At 53.8% G+C, this 26,920-nt stretch overlaps 10 protein-coding genes across 10 annotated transcripts; 5 read left to right on the top strand and 5 right to left on the bottom strand.

Moving 5' to 3' along the window:
• Window positions 1-349: 349 nt before the first annotated feature.
• On the top strand, window positions 350-4,767 carry J4E84_008945 (uncharacterized protein; the record flags this gene model as incomplete). Its single annotated transcript, XM_049391512.1, has 3 exons — window positions 350-565; window positions 618-964; window positions 1,197-4,767. 3 exons carry the CDS (start codon window positions 350-352, stop codon window positions 4,765-4,767), a joined length of 4,134 nt encoding a protein of 1,377 aa, XP_049240640.1.
• A 297-nt stretch (window positions 4,768-5,064) lies between these two features.
• J4E84_008944 (uncharacterized protein) lies at window positions 5,065-6,111 on the bottom strand (the record flags this gene model as incomplete). Its single annotated transcript, XM_049391511.1, has 2 exons — window positions 5,065-5,450; window positions 5,505-6,111. 2 exons carry the CDS (start codon window positions 6,109-6,111, stop codon window positions 5,065-5,067), a joined length of 993 nt encoding a protein of 330 aa, XP_049240639.1.
• Window positions 6,112-6,842: 731 nt separating this feature from the next.
• On the bottom strand, window positions 6,843-8,764 carry J4E84_008943 (uncharacterized protein; the record flags this gene model as incomplete). The annotated part of the gene is made up of 2 exons (XM_049391510.1): window positions 6,843-8,533; window positions 8,581-8,764. 2 exons carry the CDS (start codon window positions 8,762-8,764, stop codon window positions 6,843-6,845), a joined length of 1,875 nt encoding a protein of 624 aa, XP_049240638.1.
• Window positions 8,765-9,812: 1,048 nt separating this feature from the next.
• Window positions 9,813-12,857, top strand: J4E84_008942 (uncharacterized protein; the record flags this gene model as incomplete). Its single annotated transcript, XM_049391509.1, has 2 exons — window positions 9,813-11,888; window positions 11,937-12,857. The coding sequence occupies 2 exons, from the start codon at window positions 9,813-9,815 to the stop codon at window positions 12,855-12,857; spliced, it is 2,997 nt and encodes a 998-aa protein (XP_049240637.1).
• Window positions 12,858-13,356: 499 nt separating this feature from the next.
• On the top strand, window positions 13,357-14,491 carry J4E84_008941 (uncharacterized protein; the record flags this gene model as incomplete). Its single annotated transcript, XM_049391508.1, has 3 exons — window positions 13,357-13,694; window positions 13,819-14,286; window positions 14,335-14,491. The coding sequence occupies 3 exons, from the start codon at window positions 13,357-13,359 to the stop codon at window positions 14,489-14,491; spliced, it is 963 nt and encodes a 320-aa protein (XP_049240636.1).
• A 301-nt stretch (window positions 14,492-14,792) lies between these two features.
• RPL20A (60S ribosomal protein L20A) lies at window positions 14,793-15,801 on the bottom strand (the record flags this gene model as incomplete). The annotated part of the gene is made up of 4 exons (XM_049391507.1): window positions 14,793-14,951; window positions 15,005-15,181; window positions 15,232-15,416; window positions 15,768-15,801. The coding sequence occupies 4 exons, from the start codon at window positions 15,799-15,801 to the stop codon at window positions 14,793-14,795; spliced, it is 555 nt and encodes a 184-aa protein (XP_049240635.1).
• A 355-nt stretch (window positions 15,802-16,156) lies between these two features.
• On the top strand, window positions 16,157-17,754 carry J4E84_008939 (uncharacterized protein; the record flags this gene model as incomplete). Its single annotated transcript, XM_049391506.1, has 4 exons — window positions 16,157-16,813; window positions 16,869-17,080; window positions 17,129-17,561; window positions 17,671-17,754. The coding sequence occupies 4 exons, from the start codon at window positions 16,157-16,159 to the stop codon at window positions 17,752-17,754; spliced, it is 1,386 nt and encodes a 461-aa protein (XP_049240634.1).
• Window positions 17,755-19,746: 1,992 nt separating this feature from the next.
• Window positions 19,747-20,613, bottom strand: J4E84_008938 (uncharacterized protein; the record flags this gene model as incomplete). Its single annotated transcript, XM_049391505.1, has 2 exons — window positions 19,747-20,374; window positions 20,432-20,613. The coding sequence occupies 2 exons, from the start codon at window positions 20,611-20,613 to the stop codon at window positions 19,747-19,749; spliced, it is 810 nt and encodes a 269-aa protein (XP_049240633.1).
• A 1,525-nt stretch (window positions 20,614-22,138) lies between these two features.
• On the bottom strand, window positions 22,139-23,661 carry J4E84_008937 (uncharacterized protein; the record flags this gene model as incomplete). Its single annotated transcript, XM_049391504.1, has 2 exons — window positions 22,139-23,387; window positions 23,465-23,661. 2 exons carry the CDS (start codon window positions 23,659-23,661, stop codon window positions 22,139-22,141), a joined length of 1,446 nt encoding a protein of 481 aa, XP_049240632.1.
• Window positions 23,662-25,376: 1,715 nt separating this feature from the next.
• J4E84_008936 (uncharacterized protein) lies at window positions 25,377-26,693 on the top strand (the record flags this gene model as incomplete). Its single annotated transcript, XM_049391503.1, has 3 exons — window positions 25,377-25,597; window positions 25,646-25,891; window positions 25,952-26,693. The coding sequence occupies 3 exons, from the start codon at window positions 25,377-25,379 to the stop codon at window positions 26,691-26,693; spliced, it is 1,209 nt and encodes a 402-aa protein (XP_049240631.1).
• Window positions 26,694-26,920: the final 227 nt, after the last annotated feature.

Raw genomic sequence — 26,920 nt, 5'->3', positions numbered from 1 at the left:
GTTTGCCAAATCCCGCAGGTTTCCCAGCGCCACAGTCGCGTCTCGAACGACCGTCTTGGCGAGGTAGTAAAGTTACCGCGAATCCCCACTAATCGTCTGACCGGTTGCCTAAACCTTGGATCTCCATCGCCCTTTCCCAGAGCTGAAGGGCTGCGTGGATGACTCCGAAAGCGACTGCAACACTCGTGGGCGCAGCGCCCTTTGATCTAAAATACTGAGCGACAAGCCTCAGGCTCCTGAACACTCACTTTCCATCATTTTCGCTCACGCTCTTTCTTTGAGCCCGTGATTGCTAACCGTCTACTACGACGAAATTGAACGCCCTCTGACAAATACACCACACATAGTCATGGACCATCAGGGCGCAGGTTTCGCCTTTGACACCAACATGGATTTCAGCAACATGTTTGCGACGCCGCAGCAGCAGCAGTCGTACACGCCAGCGGATAACACTTCTGGCTTCTTCTTCGCTGACGAGGGTATCGATACTTCTGCATCATCATCTTTCATTGATCCGGCTGTATTCGAAACCAACCCTCAGCAGTGCACAATGCAACAAAGTCTGGTAAGCTTATTGTTGAGCTCGCCATATCGCATACTTGCTAACCATGCGGCAGACCTTGGATGACACCTCGGCGACCCCAGCATGGATGGCACAGCTCACACCTGATATGCAGCTCCAACATACCGCGAAGGCATACCCACCTACACCACTTCACTCATTTGATGCCATGCCTACGCAGTTTAATGCGCTTGGCAAGCGGCCGCTGCAGCTTGAGACGCAGGACTACCCTCAATCTAAGCGTCACGCAAGCTTTGATTTCCCATTGTTCCCAACACCTCCTGCAACAACGACATCCAGCTGGGGTCTGGAGGCGACCCCGCCCGTGGCCGTAGAAGGTCTTCCAGATGAGGCAGCCGATGTCTGCGCAACGTGGTTCCATAAATACAATGTGTTGCCCAGGTAAGTTCATGACCCTCCGGCCACGATTGTTCTGCCAGACGGATATCAAGGCCAGAGGAAAGTCCGTCCATGCATTTGTGGGTGCGCGGAGCTGTGCTTCGTGGTCATCTCCAAATCATGCGCACTCCATGTATCCCCCTGGCCGGCGACTTCCTCCTTAGCCTCGATATCATGTAGCGCATACGTATTTGTAAGACTAGAGTAATGTTCATCAATGCTAACAGTTCAAAAGCGATAGGCACATCGACTCACTCAGCCAGCTCACCGGTGAGCCTGCAGATGCCATCCGAAGCTGGTTCGGTCAGCTCTTGAAGCAGGGCATGGGTGGCAACCAAAGCGATTCGGCCTACAAGTCCCAAACGGCACTCATCCAACAAGACCGGCAGCAGAAGCAGCCAGAACTCTTTTGGGATGATCAGACGTACCAAACAGAGCTTTCGGGGGCATACACTGCTTATGGGAACACGATACAACAAGCACTCGGGGAGACGATCACCCCCGGCTCGTCACCAAATTGCGACAACACTACTGTCACCGTACAGCCAGTCACCACACGGGGTAAGAAACGGTGCACACCTACCGAAGACCTGGAGTTGCTCGGTAGGGATCCCAGAAAAATTTACCAGTGCACTCGGAAATGCGGTAAGCGGTATGGCCGCAAGAATGACTGGAAGCGGAATGAGGAAGAAGGCTACCCATGCAAATCATGGGTCTGCAGCCTGTGTACAGTAGGGGGTGTCGATAACGTTCGACCGTGCTTCAGAAAGTACCACTTTGTCCAGCATTTCCGCAATATCCACCCTGAGATGAACGCGGAGGACTTCGACGAGGCCAGCACCGTGTACTCTGAGACCGAATTCCCACGCAAGTGTGGATTTTGCCGACATCGCTTCGAGACGAGACAAGAACGAATAGATCACATTGCGGATCACTTCAAGCAAGGCAAAACTATGCTTGACTGGCGCGACGAGGAAGACAACGACAGCCTCAATTCCGCAGACGACGACAATGACGACGGGCCAGGCGATGGCGGCTTCGGTGGCAAGCCTTCCCCTCAACCGCCTTTCCATCCACGGGGTGACGGTGGCTCCAAACACACGGGCTCGGGCGGCAGCGGCGGTTCTGCAGGCCAGTCGTCCAACGGCGGGTTCTTCCAATTCCAGCTCTCACAACTCGGTGAGAGCCAGTTGTATTGTGTGGACCAACTTATCAAACCCACTACACTTTCGCCGAACATCTCTCAGTCATCGACCTCACCTGAAAAGACCGATCAGCAACTACTGCAAGACAGCCACGTTGCGACAGAGGAAGACCACAAGATCTCTCTGGCCAGCGATGGGCTCTCCCAGTCCGTGAGGAGTGAGCTCCTAAACTCATCGCCGGGCGGTGGAACGGATGCTCGACTATCAGAACACCCTCACTGGAAGTATTCTAGGGCTGACGTAGCCGCTGCTGCTCCAGGTTCATCTGCCGCACCTCTCTCCAGCCCACGATATGGAAATATCCCGCTTACCGAAGCATCATGGCACACGGGTACGACGACGACGTCTGCTCAAGACAATACAGCTACGACACTATGCAGGACCGAGATACGTCCAGCAACGACGTCATTCCTGAGTGTCAAGCTTCTGGGCTCCGGAGGCTTTAGTACAGTCGACGAAGTCGTACATCAGCAAACGGGACTCCACGTCGGTCGCAAGACACTCAAGAACCGTGACCAGACCGCGATTGCGGAGCTCAAGAAGGAAGTCAGCGTTCTTCAGAAGCTTCGCCACCCTCACATCATTCGATTCCTTGGGGCCTACTCTAGAGGCGACAAGATGTCGATTCTCCTCTCACCCGTTGCGGAGACAACGCTTGCAGGATGGCTGCAGCGAACAGCGCTGCAGAGGCCTGCCAACCTACCAGAGACTATTACCAAGATGTTTGGCTGTCTTGCCTCGTCAGTGAGGTATCTCCACGAGCAGCGACCTGTTGTCAAGCATATGGACATCAAGCCTCAGAACATTTTGATCGTAGAAGGCGATCAGGAATTCCCACACGTCGTGCTCAGCGACTTTGGCGTCAGCTCCGCAGAAGAAGTGGGCGACGACCAGCGCAAACCGCTAACACGTCAATACATCGCCCCTGAAGTCTTTGAGGGCTTTACTCGCAAGCAGGCAGCTGACATATGGAGTCTTGGTTGTGTCTTCGCCGAGATGGCGTCTGTATCATTCAGCCAAGGCAACACGGAATGGTTAGCTTTCCGCAAGACATTCAGCGGTCGTACTGGCAAGCACTACTGGCAGGACGTCTCCGGTATACAAGACAAGCTTGCCGCATTCTTGGCTGAGGCAAATACTACGACGGAGCAGACCGTTGTGCGTACGCTTCAGACCATGTTGAATGCCGATCCAGATGAGCGGCCGGACGCACGATCATTGACCATGATCTTTACTCCCGCACCATGCTGTCTCAACTGGCCGAACGACAAGGCGACATACCCTGGCCCACAAGAGGAACTCGGTGGAGTAGAGACGCTTGCTCACCAAGGCGGCGACGAAACCTGCTGCCATACCCACGCTCACGGCAAGAACAGCACCGAGTCAGAGCCTAGCCTTTCGAACGCGAAGAGCTGGCTAGACGAGTGTACACACACTCACGAAGCTTGTCACCATACAGAAAAGCGCGATGCCAGCAACCTACCCACACGTCTGATCGAGATTCTTCCGGGAAGCCCGGGTAATGCAATTCGCGCGAGAATTGTTCAGACCGACAGCCTGAAGTCGTCTACCGAATATGTCGCCTTGAGCTACGTATGGGGCGACAACCAGCCAGTACTCTCCAGCAGCACGCTGTTGAGCATGCGAAGTGAGCTGCCTCTAGAAACACTCCCGATCACAGTCGCGAATGCGATTGCGACAGCACACCGCCTGGGCCACAACTATTGCTGGCTAGATTCACTATGTGTGCTTCAAGATTCGGAAGAAGACAAGCAACAAGAGTGCACGAGGATGGCGTCCACCTTCCGTAACGCAGCACTGACAGTCGTACTTGACCAGTTGACTGGCGAAGTGGTCATGTCGGGCATACCTGAAAAGAACTACCCGGCGTCCTTACTTGGATCAGCAAACAGCACAAGCCCGACTCCAGGTCGACAGCCGGCTTCTGCCTTGCTGCCAGCTGGCATCCTGACTACACCCAACTTCGGCTGGGACACACGTGCATGGGCGCTACAAGATCGCCTACTCAGTCGACGCTTCCTCCACTTGGGTGAACAGTTGTACTGGGAGTGCAACACGCTCAAGGCTTCCGAAACCTTCCCTCGCGGTCTCCCAGCACTAGTCTGGGAGAAGGTGCATACGGAATCTGACCAAGGTATACCGTCTATGCCAATCGCTACAGCAAATGGGAATAGCAAGAGCAGCAATGCAGTCCAGCAGATGCTGAACGGCCTCGACGACGACTATCTGGACAATCGGAAAGACCGTACGCCCGATACCAACCATGTCCGCTCTCCTGCAAACACCGAGCCGCATTGCGTACTTCCATTGGCAATTCCTCTGCGCGAATGCCAATCATCAAACAAGCAAGGCGATAGTGTCTTCAATGGGATAGAAGGCGACCAAACCCAAGGGTCGAAATCGATTTCCATGTGCCAGTTTCGCAGGAGTGGGAGTAAGACTGGGAGCCGTCGGCTCAACAAAGCTTGTTTTCAGACGAAAACACTACCTGGACAGAATCCAGGTGGAGGGGAAGATGAAGAGATGAGTGGTGGAATTGCGAATGGGAATGCATATGGGAACGGAAATGGGATGACTTAGGTCGCTGGTTTGCGCACACTCGTCTCTCTTTCTTCAAGGAAAGATTCGAGATTGGGTTGCAATTTTCTTTGTTATGTTGAGTTTTACGAGTGCTAGTTTATGATCACGAATGAATCTATTGATTTCATCTATTTCACATTTGGGCCATGCTGAGTGAGTCTTGATTTGAAGAGAATAACAGTCCAGTAAGTATTTCATCGGGTGGCACAAACTGCGTGCAGCTGCACTCCACAGACCCATATATAACAACTTCCCCGAAGGAAGGTCTTCACCACACGCCCACCACACATCCCGTCCTCACGTCTCCGGCCTAACCCTCCCTCTCCTCTCCCTCATACCCTCCACCCTCCGCCTATCCTCCTCAAACTTCCTCTTCAGCAGCCCCTCAGCCTCCTTCCTCCTCTCCCGATTCTGGAACCTATAAAAGTCATCCGTAGCCCTATGATTTCTCTTCCGCTCATCCAGCTCTGCCTTCTTCTTCTCCGCCTCTTCCAGCCTAGCAGGCCCAACGCGACCGCCTCTTGTAACCGTCATGAAGCCTTCCTCATCAGGAACAGATCGGGATGTCTTGCGAATGCGGTTCCGCGCTGTTTCAAGGGCATTGAATTGGGTGAGGTAGGCGTTTAGTGAGGCTTGGAGGAGGGTGGGGGTGGGGTAGATGAGGGAGTTGTGGGATTTGTAGCCTGTTGTTCTGGGGTTAGACGTGGAATGAGTGTGAGGGGATTGCGGAGACTTACGCTCAACGCCTAGTCCTTCTCCTCCCTTCCAGGATATGCTTTTGCTCTCTTTGACGGCCTTTTGAATCTCCTTCATAGCTCCCCTCGCACTCTTTTTGTCTACGAAGACGACGACGGCGCCGCTTCCGCTCTTTCGCACTTCGCTGTTCCATAATCGTGGTAACGCGCTCTCGGCGTCTTCCACTACACCCTCTGCTATCACTGCCGCGTCATCGGTCCTCTTCCTCTTCTTGCCTCTCGAGGTAGCAGAATCGTCTTGCGTCGTAGGTTTGTCGCTCTTCCAGCGCTTGTGCATTGGTTGCGCGGGGACCGAGGCATCGAACTCGACGCGCTCGACCATGGAGCCGCCTAATTGTTCCTGGAAGAGCGCGCGGATGTTGCGCTCGGAGGCATCGATGGGTATGTTTGCGACGAAGAGGCTGCGCTCGTCATCGGCGGTGGGTATACTGGGCGCATGTGGTTTGACGTAGATGTAATGCTTTGCATCGTTGCAGTGCGCTGGCAGACCAGACAGCGTGGGTAATGTGAGGGGAAGAACGGTGAAGTCGGCGACTGTTTTCGGCGTTGCTTTAGACTTCTTCGTCTTTGGCGGCGCTTCGGGTGCCATTGCGGGTGTGGGTTGCGACGGGGGCGCTGTGTGGTTGGAAGGAGTGTCGGTCGGCCTTCGAGAGGACTTGGTGCAAGACTTTTTACAGATCGCTTCGGGTGCAATATGTAAGAAGCGCGCCGACTCAGTACTTGAGGGTGCAAATGCTGGTGTGGAGGTTTGTGTGTCCGCGCAAGTCGAGCTCGTGGTGGAATTCCGTTCACGAAATTTTGGCAGGGGTGTCACGGCCGCGTTAGCGCAGCCGGCCGCCCACGCTCTCACTGCCTTCCAGATGAGCCATGAATTTGTTATATGTCACCCTTGAATAATGCCAGACATGTGCTGATTCGAATTATACATAATATTCGCATATGGTGACTATCGGTATGCAAGCAAACGAATTGCAGTTTTGAAATGGCACTAGATACATGCAGATGCTATGGCGAGCCATGCGTGAGCAGGGCAAGTAAAGCAATAAAGTGGATATCAATGGGAATCATAATTCGTAACGACGGTGAAAGGCTGTCTCCTATCAGGACATGGTGATCGACCGGGCATGGTTGCGTTTTGGCCAAGCCGAATAAGCAAGTGGCAAGACGCAGTAATCATGCGCTTGGGGTCGCAACGCCATTTTGTAAGCGTAATCTGTGAGGGTGTAGTCCAGGATGAGATGGTCATCCCAGCTCTATATATGCAGCGAAAGAGCGGTGTAGAGAGAGGCGGAAGTCGATTGGATGTTAGACTTCGGTCGCTCAGTTGAAACCTCCTGGAATGCTCTTCATCGGGGATTCTGGAAGCGAGTGGAAGGCATCGTCCTTGTCCTCCTTCTTCTCGTCATCAGGTGACGGCTCGTGAGAATACTTGGGCTTGAGCCTGTTGCCAATCTGCTCGAGTCTGTTGTCTTCTACGGAGGACAGAGAAGAAGTTGAATCACCGCGCATAAGCGAGGGGGTTGATTCCGGGCTATGCTTCGGTACGGTTGGAGAGTTCAGGGACCCGTCTGAGTTCGTTGAGACGCGGTTGCGGAATGGATTTCTGACCGGTAGAGCAGGAGGCATTGGCTTGGCAACCTGGACAACGCGTGCGCGAATGGCTTGCGGGGCAGCGGCCTGGTGGACCTCGTGGACGATTGGCTCTTCCTCAAACTCATCTTCCTCCTCCTCTTCGTCTGATTCCGAATCGGAACTTGACTCGGAATCATGGGCCTCTTCAATGGCTATCGAGTTCCGAGGAGAGCCGTCGGACTTTGGGCCGGCAGCTTTGTCTGTCTTTGTTCCTGCAGCGGTAGGTGTTGCTTCTTCGGCCTGTCTGTCTACGCTCTTTGCTCGTGGCGGAGTAGCTTGCTCGACCCTGGTTTCGGGTACTTCCACTATGGGAGGAGTAGGTGTGCGTGCGACGCTTGTTCTTGGCGGTAGCGTGGGGGGTGACTTCCTGATGGTCGGAGGTGGTGGCGGTAGATCGTCGGTCTGGGTGCTCATGTCAACTGTTGGCGTCCGGGGTTCCAATACGCCGCTGATGGTGCTTGTGCGCCAACTCGTTGGCCGACTGCCAGCATAGCTCGAGCGGTCCATGCTTCTCCGGAATGTGGAATTTCTGAAAGTGTTGTAGATGGGGCTGGTCGGGCTCGGCTTGAACTCGAATTGTTCACTTGCCGGACGGCTGTGTGTGCCAGCTTCCCTGATCTCTAGACCAGCTTCTTGTAATGCCAGTACGCCATACGGGTCGGGGTCAACAGCGTCTGGAATACCAAATGTCTTGTCTTCCGGACCTGTAATCTCAAAGTCGCCAGGTGTCGCCTCGTCTGGTATCAAACTCTCGTCCACGTCCGTATCGCCTTGAGCTGATTTCAGAGTCTCCATGAGTCTCCTTATCTCGTAAGGCGGGTGCCTCACTTTGCCTGCCAAAATGTCTTTGACTCCTATGCGTTCGCCGTAAAACCGTTCGTTCTCGTCGGTTCGTTCGATGATGATAGTTCCGTCTAGTTGAAGGCCAGCATAGAATCCTCGCGATTTGATATACGTGAATAGTGGTGACTGGCGCTTGTGAATCTCCGAATCCAGTATACCGCCAACGCCGGCTGGGCCTGCGACCGCACTGATTTCACCTCCCAATGTGCAGCGAATGGATTGGAAAGCCTCCATGGCCTTGTCGGAGTTGATGACAATCACGCAGTCGTAAATGTCTACCCCTACGAGAAAGCCTACACCCACGGTATGCATCATGATGCCTGACGGGGGTGACCATGTTCCATCGGCCTTGCGTGCGACCAATATGCCGGCTCCGCCAGATCCGGAGACCCAGAGACCGGACCGCATGGTCGTGAATATGCATAGGCCTTTGGCATTCTGGATGACCTTGGAGGGTATCTTCTTGAGGACTCGTTGTTTTCCCTTGGGGACGTCGGTGGTGATGGGTCGGTCTTCTTCCTGGTAGAATCCATCCTCTGTGGGCGGGTTAGTACTTGGCGGGACGCAGCGGAAGTTGACGTACTGCAGAAGCTTTTGAGGATCCTCGCAGCCTTGTCCGACTCGATGTCTAGCGTTGTAGGCCAGAAGGCTTCAGAGCCGACCTTGTTGGACAGTCGATTGACGGGGGCACCGAGCTTGTCAACCCACGTGTAGACCTTGTCGAAACCTTGCTTTGACTGCGTCTTCGCGGTGGACCAGAGCGCCATGATGGCGGGCTATCGACGGGCAGCACTACGTCAGAGGTGGGCCGAGGGGTATGAGTGCGCAGCAAGCAGCATTACACATTAGAGATGAGAAGCATTCAAGTAGGACAACGCGCACGAGAAAAGGCAAAGAGTAGGGTCAGGCGACGGAAGCAGCGGGTGTGGTCGACCAGCGGGCTCCAACCGTTTTTGAGTCGCACGGTACGTCAGCTGTAGGCTAATGCTGGCGGAGGCTGGCGACGGCGCAGTCTAGCATCGGGTACCTTAATAAGGAACCCTAGGCATTACCAAGTGATTTGACCCCTGCGCTCCACGACTCGACAAAAGACTTAGTGAGGGTGATGGGATATTGATTTACCAGAAACAGCCCGTAGCGGGGTTGAACACGGGTGGCAGCCACACCACCTCGGGGTATGCACGCCGCCTGATTCGTTGTGAAGGCACGCTTTCATGGCGCCGCCACCAGGAACGAGCAGAAAAAACCAAAAGTCAAGACAAGTGGGATGAACTAGACATGCGTCGTGAATCATGCGCACGTGTCGTCGAGTCTAGATAGCCGGGCGGGTCTGTAATCTAAAAGCAAGCTGCGAGCAAGACATCCATGGACGCAGGTGCCGCTCTTGCACGGCGCGCGCACTTTGTGAAGCCGGGACAAGGTTTCGCCGGACGCCGGCCCGCGGACGCGCCAAGCCGCGCGCGTCGCTGGAGCTCATCCAGAGTTTATGTTTTGCGACCGCGACAGTAGCTAGTCCGAGAACAATCAAATCCCTTCACCACGCGAAATAATTCATTACGGCGCATGTGCGGCGCAACGTGTGAACTGGGAAATTAAGTGGAGAGAATACCTTGGTTTTGGATCCCTGTTCGCCTGTTCCACCGCGTACCCAGGTAAACTTGCGACTAGAGAGCAATGTTTCGTGGACCACCGTCAACACCCGGCCGCAGCTACTACGACGACAGCCTACACGCCCCCTCAACCACACCCGCTGGCCCTCCGCCCCTAGACGAATCGCACTATCCCTCCTCAACACCAGCTGGCCCGCCGCCAGGCATGAACCAAGGACTCTTCGGCAATGCACGCCCAACCTTCAACCCAAACAGCTATGACTACGCCAGCAACTCGCTGTTCGGTAGCTCGCCGCCCAAGGGAAGCATGTTTGAAGGCAATGGGCTCGGCTCAATAGGCACTTCGACTTCGGGACGGCCCCCAACACAACGTGGACGCATCGCAACTTCTGGCCAGTTCCAAGCGCCCACACACACCCTACACCAGGACGCGGAAGGCGAGTCGGAAGAGGAGTACACGGATGAAGACCAGGAAGAAGATGACGACATGGACGAAGATAAGGGCACCGAGGAGGACGAGCCGCTCTCACCGCAGCGCCGCAACAAAACACAGAACAGGTTCTCCCAGTCAATTGTCTCAAGAACAAGCGCAACCGACATGGAGCCAAGCCCAGCCTTGGTGCGGTCAGGCGCAAAACAGACGCGATTCGATCTCCTTGCGCTCGCTAAGGGCCTTACTTCCAACAGCGACCGACAGGCTCTGCGCGAGTCCGACCAAATCATATTGGAGACGGAGCGTCTGGTCGAGAAAGTCCACGAGTCTCTTCAATCAGACTCGCCAGACAAGCGGACTGAGGTGCTTGGCACAGTCGCTCAGGAGTTGATCGCAACTTGGCCAGATGCACACAGGTCGACTTCACAGGAGCTGTCGCAAGCCCGCCAGCTTGCTGCTCTTCTGCTGACCCTTCACAATCCCCCACAGATTGGCCTAAACCAGCGAGCCTCCGCCCTCTCCCTCGTAGCGCGAACCGATTCGAAACAATACACACCCATCCCGCGAGTGCTGCTCGACTGGCTGAACAGCACATTCCCTCAGGTCGAGGCCGAATTGGTGTTGAAGGAGACCCGCGGATATTCAAGACATTCCTCGTTCTGGGAAGCTGTCCATGTGTCTACTGTCCGGGGCAACTTCTCGCAGACTATGAGACTACTTCAGGGCGCTCAGCTTGAGCACGCCGAGACAGCTCAACACGACGGATTGGGCACTTCAGGATACGTCGGGTCACACCTCTCATACGCAAACCACGCGCTTCGTCAAGCAATCGATCTCCTCCGGGAATGTCCAGCCATCGCATCGGAAGATTGGGACATCAAGGGTCACGATTGGAGCATCTTCAGGCAGCGCGTCCACCAGGCGAGTGCTAGCTTGGAGGAGTTTGCAGAGGGCGAAAGTGTGAGCCGACACTCTATCTCTCAGCCTTTCAAGGCGGCACATTTTGGCATATCGCAAACTCAGGCAAGCTTCCAGCTTAGTGTGGCCAGTCGCAAAGCTGAGAGCAAAGTGCCCTGGTCTGTGTATGAGGCCCTCAGCACGGCTTACAAGCTCTTGCTGGGCGATGAAGAAGCAATCCTCGAATTGTCAGCCGACTGGATCGAAGCAGTAGTGGGTCTGGGCGTCTGGTGGAATGGCGAAGAGGAAGATTTGGCACAGGGTAGTCTAGCGGCAAGCCGTCGCTCCATTATGCGGTCTCAACGAGTTCGCCCTGTCGACGTGACTCCGGTCAAAGCGTACTGCCAACGGCTATCTTCCGCGCTGGCGGCTGTCATCCAGAACAGCGACGAAGACTTCAGTGTCAATGCTGTCGACCCTTTCGAGGTGGGGATAGCATGTATACTTGATGACAACATCGAGGGCGCTCTCCAAATCCTGCAGAGTTGGTCCCTCACCATGGCTTCTGCAGTCGCGGAGCTTGCCAGTGCAGGAGAGTGGTTCACAAGCGCAAAGGGCCTGATGGATCAGTTCGACCAGAGTGATCTGATGGTCCTGAGTTACACTGAACAGCAACAGCCGAAGGGTGTGAGAAAAGACGACATACTTATTGCCTACGCCAATTTGCTGCCAGCCAGGGGCGAACTCGAGGCTAGAGACGGTCAAACATCCAAAGAAGGATGGGAGATCGCGGTACAGATTCTCGGTAGACTGGACGACGGCATCACAGCAAACGAGCGTATTGAGCGGATACTAAATGACTTGCAACTTGAGTCCTCAGCTCGTGTCGACAAGATCACCCAGCTTTGCCATAACTTGGACCTCTCACAGCATGCCGTCATCATCGCTCAGGTATGTTATAGAGCAGGAACACTCCCGGATACAAGCTGACAGTTGCAGAAATACGCCGACTATCTCCGCACCAACACCGAGAGCTATGGCGATACACTGCTCTACTACGCCCGTGCCCACGACGCACAAAAGATTCAAGAGGTGCTACGAGTCTTAGTCGCCCACTGCCTTATCAAGTCGACCGCCTATCCGCCTCTAGATGAACTAGACGAGTCGCTCAACTCGCTCATTACTTCACCAAAGCAAACCCTGACAAAACTCGCAAGCCTAGACTCTGAGGCAGCTTCCCTCCTTTCAAACCACCTGAGCGGTTACGCAACAATACGCAAATACTACGACCTACGAGATGAAGAGGTGCTACTGAAGCCCGGAGAGAAGCCGGCACATCGACCCATGGCACGGAAACGAGCTGCAGCCAATGCTCTCATGGTCATCATCGCCAGTGCGTCATCCAGCATCCGTGGAGGACTGTACGATCCAGAGATAGAGACTGTGGTTCAAGTCGACGTTCTCCTACCGTTGCTAGGCGAGGCACTCATCTTTGTCAACCAACCCAAGCGTACATTGACGCTCCGCCACTTGTACGACCTCCTTGCAGCCATCGAGGACCTTGATACCGCACCTAGCATGATCCGAACGCAATGTGAGGAAGTACTTGCGACTACCCTCCTCTCCGCACACGACCCCAACGCCTCTCAACAATTATCGAAATCGACATCGAATTTGACGACAGCATCAAGCCAATATTCGCTTATAGGCTCCATTGATTTCGGCTCCGCAGATGGTCAGAGTGCAGAGGGCTCGACGGTCTTTGTCAAGGGTGGACACGTAGACGATAGTAAGCGTGGGTGGGACTGGCGGAAAGGCTTCCCGAAGGGTGCAAAGAGTGAAGATATTATTGCGGTGTTGAGACTGGGAGTTGCGAGGGAAATTGGCAGAGCTTTTGCTGAGGGAGAGGTCAGCGCTTAGATGTCTCGTACGGAGAAATGATACCACTATGTAATAGTAGAGAGCGACTTGGTTTTGGCCACTATAGATGATATTTGGACATTGCATCCTCCCACACTGAAGAAGCAGCGGTCTGTTGACAACATGATTGAGCAGCCGTGAGCGTTACTGACAAAGAGTACATTAATACCATAACACGCAAGAGGTGTCATACCGTATGCTTGGATGACTTCATCACCCCGCAAACAAAGATAGTGTTCACAAGCATCTTCCGTGTAAAGAGGCTGTAATGGCTGAGTTGAGCTTACCCGAACCCAAGCTTCGACGTCGAGCACCGCCAACGCGTACCTCGGTTCCGCGTCTCCCCGCATCATCAACGCGACAAGCACATCCACGCGCTCCCGGACAACATGGGTTACGTACGTACCACGCGCATGTAACCAGCATTTAATTCCCCAAAACATCAACTGTGTCTGTCATCCACCCACCCATCCAAATCAAAACAATCCTTCAACCCAAAATGCCCCCCAAAGAAACCCCCCGCCACAAACCAGACATCGTCCTCCCCACCTCCTACAACGACATAAAATTCACCCAAATCCGCACTCAACACCACGAAAAAGAACCCTCCGTCATCATCCTCACATTATACAGACCCGGAAACCACAATGCCTTCACCGACACCATGCGCGCGGAGATTGAAAGTGCATACGGCATGTTCGATGCAGACGAGCGGGTGAAATGCATCGTGGTGACAGGAGATGGGCGGATTTTCTGTGCGGGCGCGGATCTGGATGAGGGTTTTGGGGAGGGGGTTAATGGGGCGGATGCGGAGAGGGTGCAAGATCATCGGGATGGGTATGTTGGGTGTTTTTATTGCTGTGTTGGTGATATGTCTCAAATCGCTTCCTGTGATCAAAGAGCACGAGACTGGGTTGGTCAAATTGACAAAGAAGAGTGTGCTAACAGAAGAACATTTCAGAGGCGGACGCGTAGCCCTAGCTATCCATCACTGCCGCAAGCCTTCTATCGCCGCTCTGCAAGGTTCCGCAGTGGGCATTGGCATCACCATGACGCTGCCCATGAACATCCGCATAGCCTATGCGTCGGCGAAGATTGGCTTTGTTTTCTCGCGCCGTGGACTCATCATGGAAGCGTGTTCTTCCTTCTTCCTGCCCCGGTTGATCGGCCATAGTCGCGCTATGCAGGCCGTGACGACAGGTAGCACCTATCTTGCTAGCCACAAGGTCTGGGATGGCTTGTTTGCGGAGGTGTGCGACAAGGCGGAAGATGTGTTGCCGAGGGCGCTCGAGGTTGCAGAGGACGTGGTGAAGAACACCAGTAGCGTGAGTACGTATCTGATGAAGGAGCTGATGTACAGGGATGCGGGGAGTCCTGAGGGTCAGCATTTGTTGGATAGTAGGGTTATCTACGAGTTGTTTGGATCGCCGTAAGTCCTTCTTGCTGTAACTGATATCCATAAACTGACTAGCCACAGGGATAACACCGAGGGCGTAAAGTCCTTCATGGAGAAGAGGCCGGCGAATTTCACGGGGACCATGGACAAGACAAATGTGACTGGGTACCCATGGTGGATGCCAATAGACACACTGGGAAGGCCAAAGGTGGCGCCAACAGGGAGGGCGAAGATCTAATGGAATGTTAGAAAATGGGTCGAAATGCAACATGTACTGCTCAAGTGTATTGGCATGACTTCATTGTCTATCGTCCAACCCATCCCTCGGTATCGCCTTTGTTCGACGTCCCTGCAAGTATCGCCTTCACGCGCGTGGCTAGCTAGCACCCCAAACTGCATCACGCGCACCGACGGCCGAATGGAGGTATCAGGGATTTTCATTCGTTCCTAATGTACTTCTTTTCGTGAAGCATGCATAACCGAGGGAAACCCATAACATCCCTTCCCATCCAGACCGCACTCCGTAATGAGAAACACGCTTAGAAGAAAGTGGATGGTCGGGTAGAGGAGAAGACCTTCTTTCCAACCTTCTTGTTGATGCGGTGGGGCAGCGGGAACTTGAGGTTCTTGGTGAGGAGCTGCTTGATGTATGGGCGGCGGAGGTCGTCGGCCTTCTCGACCTCAACAACCTTGAGAATCTAGATTGAGTGTGAGTGATTTGACGCAGGCGGCTGAGTCGATTTGATCATACCTGAACGGACCTGAAGCGCGATCGGTGACGGGCGGCCATATCCTGGTACAGGGCATCGACGGCGGCGACACGGGACATCTCACGGTACTCCTTGTACATGTTGTGGGTACCGGAGCGCGAGTCGTACTTGAGCCAGATACCGAAGTTCTTGACCTTCTGGGGCTTCTTCTCGTGGATCTGAACCGGGTCAGTTTGTTGTTGCGCAGTCTTCTGCTCCCTCGACATACCTGGTTTACGGAGACGATCTCACCGTTGGCCTTCTTGATCTTGCGGAGCTTGCCAAGGAAGTACCAGAACCGCGACTTGGCGACAACCTCGTTGGTCGCAAAGATGCGCATGCGGTAGATCTTGGGCGAGGGGTTGGTCTCGCTGGGCAGATGGCGCCCGATGATCTGGTATTCCTGGAAGCGTGCTGAAGCATCGTCAGTAATGCTTCAATGACAATATTCTCTCTTAGTCCAGCAATTGCAGCGGTCGTGGTTGGGGGCGGCGGTCGGGTTAGGGCAATAGAGTCCGGTCGTATTCGAGTATGTCGCATGCGGACGATCTCGCGGGCTTCGCTGCCATCGTCATAAGTTTTCAGCGCCGTTGGCCTCTCCGCTGTGCATGCACACCACCAAAGCTCCTTCCCATTCGGCCCCAGCTTCGTGTCGTTTTATCGCGATGGTGAGAGACGGTCACGGCCGCGCTGGCCTCGTTCGAAAATTCCATCGACTACAATTGCTGGACGGGACGGTGTTGCGGACGAAGAAAAATTGCTTACCCATCTGCGACTGGTTAGCGGGCGATATAGGCATGAGCTGGCGACGTAGACTGACCTTGAATGTGCTGTGAGGTTAGTACCTTGAGTTGAGAAGTTCAGTCAGGTCGTCTCCATCGTGGATTGACAAGCGAATTCGACACCACCTTGTGCGCGCTAGCCGAGTTGAGCATGGGCCCACAACAACTTGGCGGCAGGCGCTATGGACGTCGGCGAACAAACAGCCCAAACACCCGACCACCTCGAGGACCACTAGAACACCCACCAGTTGGTTCTCAGCAAACAATCCGCACCATGTCAAAGGGCTGAGAGTACCAACTGAAGTCGCGCAAACCTTCAGATTCACGCGACAACCGACATCCCGTAACCCGACCGAATCCCTCATGGCCGCCATGCAAGCTGCACTCGTGCCTTTCCATCAGGCACTGGCCAGTGGCCTTGCGCAACCCGTCGCAGACTTCTTCAGTCCAGTCGCACCCGCGCATGACCCTGGCCGGCTATACGACTTCTACCGCGCATCCAGTGACGAGAAGATTGAAGGCGATGTTGTTTATGCGCTCGAACAGCGAATGAACCCCAAAAAGGCCAAGGCTTCTCCCTGGGTTGATATCATTGCTACTTATTGGCGCGCTGTCAAAGAGACCATCAAGACCGACGAAGCAGCAAATCAGGGCAAGCTGAATGAGCGCCAATACCTGGCAGTGTACGATACGTGGAAGGACCTGACGAGCATCTTCATCAAGCACATATCTGGTGGACTGCTACCAGCATGGGCCATATTCACCCTGTACTTCACTGCAAATCATCTTAGGAAGATAGCAATCAAAGCAGACGAGCAATTGGCCAAGTCGAAACCAGCAGCTCTCAACACCGGCTACTCAGACGATATCGTGAGCACAGCACCTCAAAATCAGAAGCTTGAAGAAGCTGCGCGAGTATTCAACAGGATCTTTGCCCTTTGTCTGGGTGACAGGAACCCCGACATGTCACAATCGCGAAAGTGGGGTGTATATTGCATAGCCAACCTTCAGTTCAAGACGTATTTCAAAGTAAGCCCTAACGCAGTCTGAGTAGTGTAACGACAGCTAATGCGCATGTACCCAGTTGAAAGCAATCAGCTTATCCAAGAACGTTGTACGATCGATCGAAGCGCAGTCCGACCTGCCTACATTTGAGCTGTACCCGCGAGCGCATAGAGTCACATACAAATACTATCTTGGAGTGCTGGCGTTCCTGCAGGAAGACTACGCCAAGGCAGAAAGCAGCTTGCAGCAGGCATGGGAATCTTGCTGGTCAAAGTCGCAACAAAACAAATCGTGAGTTAGGTCAACCCAACGGACAACTCCTCGGAACTAACAGTTCAGGCTCATACTCACATACCTCATTCCCTGCCGCCTAATCACTCAACACAAGGTTCCCACCGCCAGCCTACTCGCCGAAGCCCCTCGTCTAGAACGCATTTTCGGCCCCCTCGTATCCTGCATAAAACGAGGCGATCTTACGGGCTTCGACAAGGCACTGGCAGAAGGCGAGCCCGAGTTTGTCAGGCGGCGCATCTTCCTTACTCTGGAGCGGAGCCGCGACATCGCTTTGCGCAACCTTCTCCGAAAGGTTTACCTCGCTGGTGGCTTTGACGATCTCAAAGAAGGACAGACGGAGAAGGACCGGATACGGAAGTCGCGAGTACCGCTAGCAAACTTTGCCGCCGCGCTCAGGATGGGTATTGCAGGCGAAGGCAGCGGCCAAGCAGTGGAGGACGACGAGGTCGAGTGCCTATTGGCAAACCAGATTTACAAGGTGCGTACGCTATGCCCCAGCGTTGGGCTTCTATAGGTCTTACCCGGCTCTGAGGCAGCCTCGTCACGGATGTCACACCAAGAACCCACTCGGCTAACCCAGATTGCAGGGCCTGATGAAAGGCTACATCTCGCGCGAACACGGCATGGTAGTCATGAACAAGAAGGGCGCATTTCCGGGAACAGGGATCTGATGCCTAAAAACGTCGGCCTGCTCCCGTCTACCATACAGATGAACTCCTTGCTCTATCACAATCACGAACCACGACACGTCACTGTCCAAGCTGGGAGCAGATGCGCGGTCGCATGTGTAAGCAGCCTCGATGCGCATGGAACGACGATGTGCGATGCACCACACCATCGCGCCAAGTGGGGACGACAGAGGAAGGCAAGTTGAAATCGCCAATATCTCAATAAATGCTACCGATCTGCCTCAAACCTTGATTCCCTGGTATTTCCTTTATCTAACCCCTCCCTTGCATGGTTCGTGAGACAAGCCGGCTCTTCGACGCGGCCAGTGACTGGTGCAGGACCCCAAGCCGCGTCCCGCACAGACGCGCTGTCGCCCTCTCAGCTGATATCGCGTTGCAGGCCCCGGCCCACACCCAACCCGCCGCCCTGTCCATCTTTACCCCACTTGCACTACCAGCCCAACGCGACGCGACGCGATACCTTGCTTCCGCCTCGCTTCGACGTGCAGATAGTGTCCTTGTCGCATCTTGCATGAACAGCGAAGTATGCCGGCTGAATAACTGTGACTGTACCAGCAAGTACCAGTACCACGCCTAGTCCGCGCATGTGGAGCGTTTGACAAGATGAGTCAACGCGTGTTGATCGGCGGTGTTCCCTCGTCTCCATGCCCAGTCCTGCTTATCCACTTGGCTTTGTCTTCGGGCATCGTCAAGACGCTGCATTCGTTCCCCATCCCGCTTTGTATGGTTCATCCCGGACTGGCGTCATGTATAGCGTTCGCCGACGCACCTCAGCTCACGGCTCACCCTTTCTGTCTTTCCTTCTTTTCTCCTGCTTCCGCTCGCAGCCCACATGCCTTAGTCGCAATGTACCGTGCTGCTTTGCTCCGGAGGTAACCACGTCTAGAGCGATTCGATGATAGACTTCACTCCGCGTATCAGGTTATGCGCAAACTTGGTAGCGACATTGCCCCCCGTTTTACTGTTGTTCTTATGGTTTGGGTGATATTTGCGATACTGCTTTGGAACTTTCTTGCCTCCGACGCGTTTTGCGCCGATGGCTTGGGCTGAGTGTCGAGGTGGTTTTTCGGGGAACATGGTGGTGGCTTTGCGGTAATCGTGTTGCGTGGTGTGTAAAGTTGTGACAAAACTGGCAAGTACTGCGGATATGGTAATCACGGTGTCTACTGTAACATCAAGTCCACATGCGCTTGGTTATCGTTCCAACTATATACTTGGAGGTTGTGAAGTGTGTACTGCGTAGATGCCGTGTTGCCGGCCAATGATATCAGCCAAGCCAGTGTGGAGACGGAGGATCAAGGCTGAGCAGCATGGTCGCTACGAGCAGTTGGAGGCCTAAATAGAATACTGCGCCATCACGTCAGGTTAGATACGGTACTCAAGAATCCAAGCGTAAGTGTTCGTGATATTGAATGCTATCATTAATCGCTTGAAACATAGTACGAAAGATACGACCATATCCTGTTACAATTTGATGCCGCTGTCCTGCAGTTGATACTGCAACAATTGTAGAGAAGCAACTGGCTTCCCCAAAGAAGAGTCGAAGACGCGACGAAGAACATAAGTAAAGCGCAAACGTTCTGGTAGCATGACAGCCAGGAAGTGTTTTCTGTCTTGAGATGCAGAGAGGAAAGTTGAACCAATGCGAAAAGGCCTGCGCATCTAGGCAATTTTGAGGCCGATAGAGAAGACGCGAAAGATAAGGAAAACCAAGCCAGGTAAAGAGATAAGTATAGTACAACAGTGGCGTGAATGAGTGCCAGAAAGGTATATCCAGACCGTAACGCCGTGCAGCAACAAACCCAGACTGAAGCAGAACCCAGTAAAGAAAAGGCATAGCCGCGAGGCTGAAACGCAAGGTGTATATACAAGAAGGTCAAGAAATAGCAGATGAAAGGAGTCATTAGTTGGGGGCGATGAAGAGGGCAAGCTACTCAAGGGAAGCTCGAAAGGATCAAATGCGATGGCAGCAACTTAGTGCGGCGACTTCGCTGAAAGGTCGTCCATGTGGTTGACCATGGCAACGAACAAGTCGAAGAAGAGCTTGCCACCGTTCTCCATCTCGTTCTGCATTGTGCCGCTGCGCTTAAATGTGTGTCGGGCGCGGATGATGAGCGCGAGGTAGTGTGCGCGAAGCTTGGAGTCGTTGTCAGGAGTGTTGGCATATGCGTAACGGGCGGAGGTTAAGATAGTCGAGCATTGGATGCCAGATTGGAGGCCTTGCTTCTTGAGCGCAAGTTTCTTCAGTTCCTGGAGTCCGTACTTGTCGGCTTGACAGTAGATGACGGTGTCTTTCAGTATCGGTCCAACCGAAGACTGAACGATGGCTTCGTGGGCGTTGTTGGCGTTTCCACCATCTTCAAGGTTCCAGCTGTTTCGCTTCTTGTCATACTCCATACGTGGGTAGTAGTCGCCCTTGTAGAGGTACTCGAGGATCGATGAGAAGACTTCGGGCTCTTCGTCGGGTAGGTCGATGCGCTTGTTGGTAGACTGGAAGAACTGACCGCTACAGAGAGTCTGGAACCAGGGAGAATGCGATAGAACGTCTTCGTGCGCTGCAAATAGTCGCTGCTCGCGGCCGACGGAGATAGTGATGATGGCACTGACGGAAGTTGTCAGTAAAGTTTCTTCGGCTTTCATCGTAAAAGAACAGACTCACCTTCCCAGTGTTGGAGAAGTTTGGTTCGATTGTGGTGATGATGCCTGGGCATGCTGTGCTAGTCGTTCTACTCTCCTCGGTGAGTCTCTGAAGGAGGGGTTCTTCTTGTGTGATTTGGACTTGGATGCGCGATGTTTCGAGAAGCTGCCCTCTTGATGGCGCGTGCGGTTTGATGAGAACATGATGATGCGATGTTGGAATGCTGTGTTTACGATGGATGGTTTCGGTGCGAAGAGGTATCGCTGATACTTATAGGTGCAGTGAGTAGGCAGCAAGCGTACGAGTACAAGTAGGCAAAGCAGACGACTCCGAAAGATCCTTAGGCAGAAACGTCGTAGGGCAAATAGGACGATAGCATGCAAGTACTAGGCGACTGCAGCCGTGTATATATACCTGACTCCTCACAGGAGGCCACTTTCCGGCCCTCGGCCAGGGTGAGGGTGAATTGCGACGCGATTGGACGCGTAAATGGACCTAACGCGTAAACGCGATATCACATGTTCCACTTTGCCTCTTCCAGAGCTAAGAGTCAGGACGGCTGAGCCCCCGGTCCTGGACCAAGCAACACTTGTGCAAGGTTGTGAAACAAGGGCGGAACAAAGAAGGCTGATGGCGCTAGTTGTGCGCCGGTGGCATGGCGTGTTCCTCTACCGCAAACAACTGAGCCCGCTCAGGACATGTTAGCAGGACCTGAGGACCGACACTTCTAATGTCTCAAACCGTGCTTTTTGCTTGAGGCATGCGACGAGCATTCGCACGGCACGATGAAGTGATGAGATGACTGGTCGCGTTCTTTGCGCAGGGCTCTGTAAAGGGTTGAAGCTTTGGCCAGGCACCCAAGAAACTTTGCGAAAAGCAATCGACGCCGCCGCGGTGCAACAGCCAGCGTCGGCTCATCGCTTGCATCCGCGAATCAACAAATTGCGGCCGTCCACCGGAGGCCCCATGTAGAGGCCGTTTGGCGTTCCCCTGAGGGGCAAATGTCGTGTTGAAGGACCGATGGTGGGAGAGAGGCGTAGCGCGAGGCTGCGATCCGGTTCCGCGCAATGACAGGATTCGCGGCTGGCAAAGGCGATGTCAGCGACCATGACACGGTCCCTGATGCCGTGAAATTATGCGTCGCTGATCAATGAACCTCGGACGCGATGGGTCGCGTCGGTGGAGCTGGCCAGGCACGCACAAAGAAAAGCGCCCCTCGACGCGTCCTCGCGTCTTCACGTTACCTCCATGGCTGCCAATTAAGCCCGCATCCGGCATGGCGCGCAACGCTATCAGGGGACCCAACGGCTGCCCAGTTTCACTACGTCCGCAAGCATCATAAATGACGGCAGCAGCACCCAGCCGCTGTCGCATTCGCCGTCATTCCTTTGAATACAACGTCAGTTTTGTGGGGGGCTCTCTCTGGGAATTCCAATCAAACATGTAAGCGGCATCGCAGCGTGGTAAACCGCGACGGTGGAATTCCACGGCAGCTTACAGTCAATCGCGTCTGGATAGGTCGACTGCGGATACCAAAAGCCGTTCAAAAGCAGCTTTGATCATTCCAAGGTTAGCAAGATTCACGGTCCTGCGACACAAGTTCTGCTTTGAGCCCACCCAGGTATCGGCCCGTGTTAGGCAGTAGATACTACACGATTGTCGACTACATTCACCGGTAGGGTATGCCAACAGTTGTCTACTACCCGGGTGAAGGGATCTCGACAGTAGTTAACAGTACGCCGCTTGGCAGCCGAGACAGTCAACTTTTGCGTCGTCAAAAGCGAACTGCCTTAAAACAGGCGACAACTTCCAGCGTGCAAAGAGCAGCGGATTCTCCACCAAGATCCGGCGCAGCATTTCCCCTCTCTTCTCTGCACCAGGCCATTTGTCCTGCCACACGCGTACATAAGGCACCATAATTTCCAAGGCCTCCCTAACCCACCCCCCTGCTCTTTCCTCACCAATCCTCCCCTTTTGTACCATCCGCCTCTCCAGCTCCCCCAAGAAATGCTCTCTCTCTTGCATGTTCTCTACCAACGCAGCCTGCATGACCGCTAGTAGGATATGTGACCGGATTGAACAGTCCAACTCATCCACCTTGATTGCTCCAGCTCCTAGTCCGACTGTCTCCTCCATCGCAACAGCGGCTAGGAACTCGACCTCCTCCTCACTCCCAATCTCTTCCTGCCACCCCCTCTGCAACGCTTGATCTGCAGTCCCTCCATCCGGTATCCCACACCAGAAAAACACTGGCTTGCTAGGTTCTGGTTCGACAACCTTACCCGAAGAAACCTGTGCGAGGTACTGTGCTTCCAAACTGTGTATATCATACAATCCCGACGCGACATTGAGCCCAAAGTGATGGGGCCCCCATGCTTCGCGGTTGTCCTTGCGAGGCGATGGGCCAGATGTAGGGCTTGAAGATGAAGGGATCTTCTCCTCTCCATCCAGCTGGGTGTTGGTGTTTGTGGACAACGCTTTTTGTTTCGACTCTGCGATGGGAGGTTTGTAGTACTCGTCTAGCCAGAAGCGCGCATGTGGTTCTGAAAAGGGGGGTGTGCTGGGGTAGGCCGCGTGTAGGCGTGTCAAGGCTGTGTCAAGCGTGCGGAGGGCTATTTCAGCAATCGTGTCCAATGGAAGGAACGCTTGCCTGTGGCAAGTCCGCCCCACAGTATAAGCCCAGCGGGGGAGCTTTAGGACATGTTTGGATACCGGATTATCACGCGGCAGACATAGTGGGGAGGACGAGTCCGGAAGATCCTGGAGGTCGGGCATGCGGTAGAAGCGTGCTGTGTTGGGTTGGGTAAGGAATGCGGTGGAGTAGTAGGAGCGCCAAGCTGTGGGACTCAAGAGGTCATGGTGCGCAGTGTAGAAGGCGTCGAGGTCTGAAAAGGTGAGAGGGTCGTCTCCATTTAGTTGGTCGGTCCAGCGGTAGTAGGCTGCTGCGATCTGGGCGAGATAAAATATATCCAAGGTACTGTTTCATCTTAGTCACACACATGCAGGTGCTGGGTACATCGGTATGAGGGATTCTCATATGAGGATGTAGCTTACCGATTGAAGCGGAGCTCGTCCTCACCAAAAGACCAGCCATGCGCGTGCAGCTTCTCCACAACATCGAATACGCCCTGGCCGTCCCACAGCCCCTCATCGATATAAATGTATGCGATCCGCAAGACATCATCGTGACATGTCACTGGCACGATTCCGCCTTCCACGTTAGCCAGAAATTCCTTGGCTTTATCGTCCATTGTAGTGCCTGTCGTACGCAGAATGCAATTGCTGGAGTTGATGTTTTGAAATTTGCCTCTAGGGCTGGGAAAGTAACAGCGCAGTTTCACTACGTCCGCAAACATCATAAATGACGGCAGCAGCACCCAGCATGCTTTGGACGCATCATTTTGTGACGCATCGATGTGCGGTAGAGCTTTCCGCTCTCACAACGCCGTTCTTCGTCGTTTCTACCCCTCTTCATCACGCTTGACAGCCGAAACGTGTCCCACATGTCGCACCGTCCAAGCTGTGTGAGCTGCCCTCATCTGCAGATCGGGATGACCGCCAACAGTCATTGCATCGTCAGTCGTCTCCTTAAGTCACGAAATCCGCTCTCTATTAGGTTCCATTTGCGTCGTTCGCTCCGCCGCTCCGCCGCTCCGCTGCTCTGCTTGGGTTTGCTCGCAGCCCGATCCAACAGCGCACGCCACACTTGTTCAACAATATCTGAATCTAGCATGGAGAGGCCTCGGCATATGTCGTGTTCCGTCCGGTTGTAAGCATACGCCCCATCTACCATCTACTTCGATGTGCTCTTCGTTCGAAGGCGGCGCACCGCCAGGGATCCTGATCCTTCAATCAATCGGATTGGACGCCAAGGATGTCGCCGAAGCTCTCCCAAGCTGATCTACTTAAGCAACACCAGTTTTCATGAGAAGATAAATGGCCGGCTTCTTACGCAGGGCGCGAAGTTGATGGAAGCCTCCGTCAGCATGTATTTTCAGCAAGCGCCATGCGCCTCTATACACGCGAACACTACCGGAGAGTCTGCCGCGCTGTGCATTATATGAGGTATCGCGCATCTCCTTGCGAATGCCTCGATGCAGAATTTCGTGGCGCAGCTGACGAATACCACCACCTCAGGTGTACTGAGTAGTAATCAATGTTGATGTCCTACAGTTTCATTGAAACATGTACAAGCTTGGCAAACACACCTTGCGCCCGGCAGAATCCTACCGAACGCCAGGGGTATCATAGCCGGTATTACCTACGCCATATTGTCCGGTTGGGACTATCTGGCTTGCAAGGGATGAACAACGGCAACGACGATCTTCCTGTTGCCAATGGCACATACTTGTATGCTGACCACGAACATCAAGAGCTTCAGGCGCTTGGTCTGAACCTGTTTGTAGCTTTCGACACTTTCAATCAAGAGACGAGGTACCACGAGGGTCTTCGCCATCGCACAACAGAAACAACCTTTAGAACCCATTACGAAGAAAGCTCGACCTCAAAGTAAATCGGAGTTGAGTTCACAGTCCTGACCATGCGCCTTACATTACATACAAGGATGCTGACCGCTTCCAGTTGACTGCCTCTCATCAACGCGGTCAGATGCAGCTCAGGTCTTGGACACTAAAAGCATGGACTCTGTGACCACTCGTGGCCACCATGAATGGCATGCTGCAGACCCCATGAACAGGAATGGATGTTCGTTGAGATGGTTATGATATTGGAACACCCTTGCACAGCAGTATTTCGTCGGTACGTGTGTTGCGTGCCAAGGGTGTTCATTACAGCAGAGCTTTGTAAAACTTCGCCCCACGTCGGGCAACCCTCTAAATAAATGACCCAGCACATGCAGTAGTATGGCACGGTTGATGTTGGCCTGCATTGGAGAAGGAGGCTGATCATGATGCTCGACATAAAAGCATTGAGATCCGCACTTAGCTGAGTCGCCAGAAATCAATCGATGGCAGGCATTGCGGCTTTCAAGGCCCTTGTGGCATCTCTGTCTCTGTTCTCTAGCGCTTCAGCATCTCCTTTTACTCAGAGGCAAGACACGCTTACCCTCGACGGTGTCCAGAAGCAAGCTCTCGCAAATGCATACAAGGTACTGGATGGGACGCTGTCAGACGGTCTGACGAGGCCTGCGACATGTAACAAGGACACTGTTGCTGTACGCAAGGAGTTGTAAGTAAGTTCGGGCACTGCCACGGTCATGATGCTAACACATGACAGCGGCGACCTCACGAAAGAGGAACGGAAAGCATACACCACGGCCGTCAATTGCATGCTCAAGGCGCCCTCGAAACTTCCTGCTGGTCAATATCCTGGAGCAAAGTCTCGCTATGAAGACTTTGTTGTGGTGCACATGAACATGACACCGACGGTTCACGCCACCGCAAACTTCATGCACTGGCACCGTTACTACATATGGGCTTACGAAACAGCGCTTCGCACGGAATGTGGCTACAAAGGCTACCAGTGAGTATTCTTCTTTAGATCTTGTGTAAAGCATACACTAACCTCGCCTACTCATCACAGACCCTACTGGAACTGGGCCAAGTACACCGATCTCGTTAACAGCCCCATCTTCAACGGCGACGAATGGAGCATGGGTGGGAATGGTGATCCAATCGGACCGCATGCAGGCATGAGTCTATGGCCGGGTGAGACGCTTCCTGGTGGACCCGGAGGGGGCTGTATCAGTAAAGGTCCTTTCACCAATTTGACCATTCGTCTTGGTCCCCTCGCGCCCACCATGGACCCTAAACTCAACATCCCACCAAACCCACGCGCCGATGGCTATGGTGACAATCCACGTTGCCACCGTCGCGACGTAAGCAACTTCTTCACCGAGCGCTACCTCCGGCCTCAAGATCTTCTATTCCATATCACCACCAATAAGGCCATTGGTACCTTCCAGGACACACTCCAGACCAACGCGACGAACAGCCTTTCAGCGTTGCACATTGGCGGTCACTTCTCTATCTGGGGTGATCCTGGAGGCGATGTCTATGTGAGCCCTGCGGAGCCAGCCTTCTGGTTGCATCATGGTCAGCTGGACAGGCACTGGTGGATGTGGGCCATGTATCAAGAGAAGGAGGTCAAGTCTCGCACAAGCATGTACGAAGGCGGCACCCATTGGTCGATACCCAACAGTCCCAAAGGTAAACCGACAGATCAGCAGGAGTTGGATGTGGTGGCACCGCCAGGTCAGAACCACATCGCGAGCAAGGAGTTCTTCTCTACTACCTCGGGGCCGCTGTGCTATGTATATGCTTAGATCATGGTGCTTATCACAATACAACGTTCGTTCGTCCCAAAAATTGAGTCTATCATAAAACGCGTATGAGTTGCGTACCTACCTGATTTGATAGAGTTGCTGGTCGTCAGTTCCTAGAAAAGACACCCTGATGGACACGTGATGACGAGGCTCTAGCGCGACGCGTCAGACCATCCGCAATCAGAAGCGACAGATGACATCGCCAGTGTCAAGACACTCACCACCCC

Source organism: Alternaria hordeiaustralica (assembly GCF_023758085.1).
Source record: "Alternaria hordeiaustralica strain BMP 2776 chromosome Unknown scaffold_25, whole genome shotgun sequence".
NCBI classification, from domain to species: Eukaryota; Fungi; Ascomycota; class Dothideomycetes; order Pleosporales; family Pleosporaceae; genus Alternaria; species Alternaria hordeiaustralica.
The sequence above is the reverse complement of the archived record's forward strand: the minus strand, read 5'-3'. Positions and strand labels throughout refer to the sequence as shown.